The 5,000-nt window shown below is 34.6% G+C and overlaps 2 protein-coding genes across 2 annotated transcripts in view; one reads left to right on the top strand and one right to left on the bottom strand.

Moving 5' to 3' along the window:
* The window catches only part of LOC125025747, a 15,935-nt gene extending 15,844 nt beyond the window's left edge, over window positions 1-91 (top strand). Inside the window, exon 10 of the mRNA XM_047613934.1 lies at window positions 1-91. This exon is cut by the window's left edge and continues 240 nt beyond it. The gene's annotated coding sequence lies outside the window, so the exon portion shown is untranslated.
* Window positions 1-5,000, bottom strand: part of LOC125025745 (methionine synthase-like) — a 14,681-nt gene that overhangs the window by 337 nt on the left and 9,344 nt on the right. The window contains exons 13-20 of the mRNA XM_047613932.1: window positions 4,534-5,000; window positions 4,245-4,361; window positions 3,823-3,997; window positions 3,364-3,519; window positions 2,599-2,786; window positions 1,115-1,245; window positions 523-691; window positions 134-337 (exon numbers count right to left, since the gene is read on the bottom strand). The exon at window positions 4,534-5,000 is cut by the window's right edge and continues 397 nt beyond it. Coding sequence (XP_047469888.1) covers window positions 134-337; window positions 523-691; window positions 1,115-1,245; window positions 2,599-2,786; window positions 3,364-3,519; window positions 3,823-3,997; window positions 4,245-4,361; window positions 4,534-5,000 — 1,607 coding nt within the window. The remainder of the gene's footprint in view (window positions 1-133; window positions 338-522; window positions 692-1,114; window positions 1,246-2,598; window positions 2,787-3,363; window positions 3,520-3,822; window positions 3,998-4,244; window positions 4,362-4,533) is intronic.

Raw genomic sequence — 5,000 nt, 5'->3', positions numbered from 1 at the left:
TCAAAAAAACAACAGGAGTATTGTATTTCATCTAATAATTCACACAAATAAAATACAGTGACTTCAATATAATAAATTTGCAAATTGGAAACCTTCACTACTGATTCATTTCCTGTGTAAGTGAAACACCCACCTGATCTTTGTCCACTTTGCCGACGGAAAAGTAGTGGCTCTTGGGGTTGGCGAAGTACAGACCGGATACTGACGCAGCAGGAGTCATGGCGAGAGCTTCCGTGAGCCCAATACCTGTTGCTTCTTCAACTCCCATGAGACTCCACATTGTCTGCTTCTCTTGGTGGTCTGGCTGGCTGGGGTATCCAGGGGCAGGTCTGATGCCCTAGTTGGGAAATCACAGGAAAATTAGGATTTATTTAGACTGAAAATGTAACTTAGGAAACATGGGAAAATTAGGATTTATTCAAAATGAAAATGGAAGAAAAGAATCATGAGATATCTAAGATGAATTCAAATTGAAAGCAAAGGAAAAGAAAAAGGAGAAAATGGAGGAAGAAAGAAACTTGCCTGATATTTGATTCTGTGTAGATCATTTGCTTCCAGATACTCGGCACTAGCATAACCCCACAAGTCTTTCCTGACTCTCTCGTGGAGTTCTTCCGCAAAGGCTTCCGCCAGCCTATCAGCGATGGCCTTGACCAAGATAACATTATAATCATCAAAGTCTGCCTGGAATCTGAAAAGGTAAATAATTAAATGGATCAGTTTTTGTCTTTTGGTAGAAAATTTAAAGAGTATGGCATAATATTATCTATTATTTATCTATCTATCTATCTATCCACCCAACTATCTATCCCTCCATCTAACTATCTATCTATCTACCTATATATACACACACATCTATCTTTATTTATATATATATATATATATATATATATATATATATATATATATATATATATATATATATATATACATGTATATATATTCACCCACACACCCACCCACACACACACGCACGCACGCACCCACCCACACACGCACGCACGAACGCATGCACACATTAATAATAATACAAAAGAAAATTAATTTAACATCTTAGTGATTGAGTTACTATAAAAAAATAACCCTTTAGTGTAAAAGCACGAGATCTACTTACCGTTTGCAGAGTTCATCGGTGCCAAAGCCTGCTGTGACAGCAAACATGCCAATGTAATCCTTTACTCCTGTTTCCTTTGGAGCAATGAAGTCTGATATGCAGCAAAATGGGTCATGACTTTCTTTTTCAGCCTATGTGGAGGAAAAATAAACAAGTGAAGGAATGTACCCTTTTGTGTGATATATATTTAGCTATCTCTATTGTCAGTGTTAGTATGTAAGCAAAATTTGTAAAATTTATAGAGAAATATTTATTTATTTTATGGGAGATAGCTCGCATATATATTTGTTTACTAAAAAATCTAAAGAAATTTTGTAAATAAAAGCTTTCCCTATTAAAATAATAATGGTAATAATAATAATAGTAATAATAATAATAAAGAATGCTACTTATATCATCCTGATGACATGCAATAAATTTGTAACTTTTGGCAGAATATTGAAGTCTAATGAGTGCTATATTAAGATGAATGAAATAAGCAAAAGCAATTTTTAAGCTAAATGTAGTAAGCCTGCATAAACAATATGAAACTTTTATCTGAAATTCCTAATTCATTTATAAACTACAGAGTAAATCAAATGTGTTTATAAAAAAAAAAAATAGATTACTTTGAAGAATGACTGGATAATAATCTAAGGAAAAAGAAATTATACAGTACATAAGGCTACATAATACAATACTAAACCATGCACCACAAAATACAGCCATGCACCGCCTCCCATAGACACTAGCATAATAATAATATGACGACAGCTTGGTTACCTAGTGTATGTCACCCTACACTGTACTAATATACGATCCATGTCTTTCTAAGCTTAACAACTTTTGTAGCTTGATTTACCATGATTAACATTACCAACATTTTACCATACAAACACTACATTGTCCTGCCACAAAAAGAACACATTGTAAAATAAAGAGAGTAGTTTTCCTTTTTCCCTCTTTTCTTGTTTTGTTTATCTATAAATGATTTACTTGCTCATTGAATTCTTATTATCATTCTAAAAACAAATAAATGTTTACTAAAATATATATTCATTTAAGCAATGCCAAGAGTAATCAATACTAGTGAGTAAATATAGATGATGTTTTTGTCCCTAATTACAGTAAATGAACTTTAAACTTATATAAGGACGAAAGAATTTGAAGACTGATTACTTAGGTAGAACTAATGACTAAGCACTTGCAGAGCCATTTCTGTGTAAACACAATTAATAAACTAAAATTACAGTGACTATGCCATGCAGTCATGCTACTGGTGGCCAATGGATGAATATTCATTAAGGAAATTTACCAGGCATGTAAGAGTATGACTCTAAATTTCAACCTGGTGTACACCCCCCTCTCGGGACTGTCCCCTTAGTCTTAAATCTTATCTAAATACAGAAAAGAAAGTTCTGTATTATGAGATCACATTCTAAAAGAACTGAGCCATTAATCTCACAATCATGCAGATACTCTTTCTTAATCATTGCTCCTCTTACCTGCTGTCTAAGACCATACAATTTTGCAAGAACCTGCGATCTTGATTCGTCACTGTAGATTTCTATGTCATCTCCAACACTGTTAGCAGGGTAAAAGCCTACAATGCCATGAGCAACTAAGGAGCCGTCTGCTATAATGTTTTTGAGAAGCTTTTGTGCATCATCATAAACGCGTTTTGCTTCTGCTCCTGTAATTTGGGAAAATCGGTTGTGAGGGAATTTCATGATGATCTGTACATCAACAGCTAACAGAATTCATAAATGTGGTTTTGTTTAATATCTAGATTTCTCTTTTTTTCTCTTTCTTAAATAAGAATTGCAAGAAAATCTTTGAGAATATGCTAGAAATATGGCAAAAGATTGATGGATTCCCATTCCTTAAAGAGGAAACTGATAGATTTTATGAGTAAATATGAAGAGATGATGAGGATTTAATACATGTAATGCATTATAAACAAAGAAGTGAATGGTGACATGAGAATATGACAACATCAAGCAGTAAGCACTAAGCAGGTAAATAGTTGGTATCTACTGCTACCTTAGAAATAAAATAATAACATACATATCCACAATGTGATTAAACTGCAAGAACATATATCACTGACAATTACCAATTGATATTTCTAACCTATACACAAATATTAGATTGTTGGCTTCCATCCCAATGCCAACTCAAGAACGAAACTAGAATACTGGGGGAAAAAAAAAATGAATAATAAATGAGATGCACAAACTTTGCTTTAAAAAGGGGTAACTAATACTCACCTACAGTTTCATCCTTGAAAATCTTTGGGTATCCTCTGTTAGGATATCTTCCCCGTAACTGCCAGACATCAAAGAAGGGCTTCCAGTCAATGTATTGCGTCAGGAGGCTCAGATCATAGTTCCTGAAGACCTTTGTGTTCAAGAACTTTGGTACCACTAGAAAGGTAGAGTGAGAATTGGAGATATGAAAGTTTTTATAATAATTGTGTGAAATATAATATGCATGCCATTTCATCCCTTTCATTTTGTTAAGAGAAGACAAGGCTAAGTGGAATAACCAAAGCAGAAAAGAAACAAGACAGTACTCATGAAGCCTGAAATAACTAATAACGCTAACATTACTCCATTCCACTATAACATCAAAATGACATTAAGCATCACAACCACAGAACAGAATATTTTATTTTCTGTCTCATTTACATATTGATAGTGCAATCCACTCAAAATTAGAAAACAAACCTGGTGATAACTCATTTTTCCAATCTATGACAAATTTTCTTTTTTGTGCTTCTTCCAAACTGACGTATTTCTTTTCCTGGAGGCTATCATAGTGTTCTTCTCTTATTGCTTCATAATCTTCCTTCAGGTCATCTATAAAGTCATCATAATTATTTGAGTCCAGGAGGGAGGAACACTGTTGAGAAAAAGAGAATAAATGACAACATAATAATAAAAATGTGTATATAATTAGATAATACACACACATACATTCTTATCAAAACATGCACACACAATCTTCTTATTTCCATCTGCATATTATCTTCTTGCACAAGGCTTTGACATGTTAAGATTTTTTTAAAATTTGTAATCTGGCTTTCCTAATAATATCTAATTTTCTCCAAATATTTCAGAAAATAATCCATTTCACAAATCATACTTACCACAACCACACTCTTGGAAGCATCTAACACGTGCACTACTGGGTGTTTATACCTTGGTGCAATTTTGACTGCAGTGTGAGCTCTTGAAGTTGTTGCTCCACCAATAAGTAATGGTATCTGTAAAATGAAAATTTCTGTAACTCTCTGGAATACATATTCTTTGCATTTCAGTTGGCTTCAAGGATATACACTCCCCAAAAAATTAAATCCTGGGGGATAACAAGATATAAGTATTACTACCATATATTTTTCATCATACCTACAAAAATGTGCTCGTCTTCAATCTCACCTGCAAGCCCAATCTTTCCATCTCCCGAGCAACAAAGATCATTTCATCAAGAGAGGGAGTGATCAACCCTGACAATCCCAATATGTCTGCTTTCTCTGCAATTACTGCCTCCAGAATCTTGTCACAGGGACACATTACTCCCAAGTCAACCACTCGGTAATTATTGCAACCTAGAACGACACCAACAATATTCTTTCCGATGTCGTGGACGTCACCCTTAACTGTAGCCAGGACAATGGTGCCATTGTACCTGTCATTGTCAGAAATTTCATCACTGTCCCCTAGCTGGGCAGCACGCTCCTCTTCCATGAATGGGATTAAGTATGCAACAGCTTTCTTCATCACTCGGGCAGATTTGATGACTTGGGGAAGGAACATTTTTCCAATGCCAAACAATTCTCCAACTATACTCATTCCACTCATGAGTGGACCTTCAATGACATTCAGGGGCCTTGGGTATTTGTCCT

This window comes from Penaeus chinensis, chromosome 5, assembly GCF_019202785.1.
Source record: "Penaeus chinensis breed Huanghai No. 1 chromosome 5, ASM1920278v2, whole genome shotgun sequence".
NCBI lineage: Eukaryota > Metazoa > Arthropoda > Malacostraca > Decapoda > Penaeidae > Penaeus > Penaeus chinensis.
Note: the sequence above shows the minus strand (reverse complement) of the source record. Positions and strands in the feature narration are given on the sequence as shown.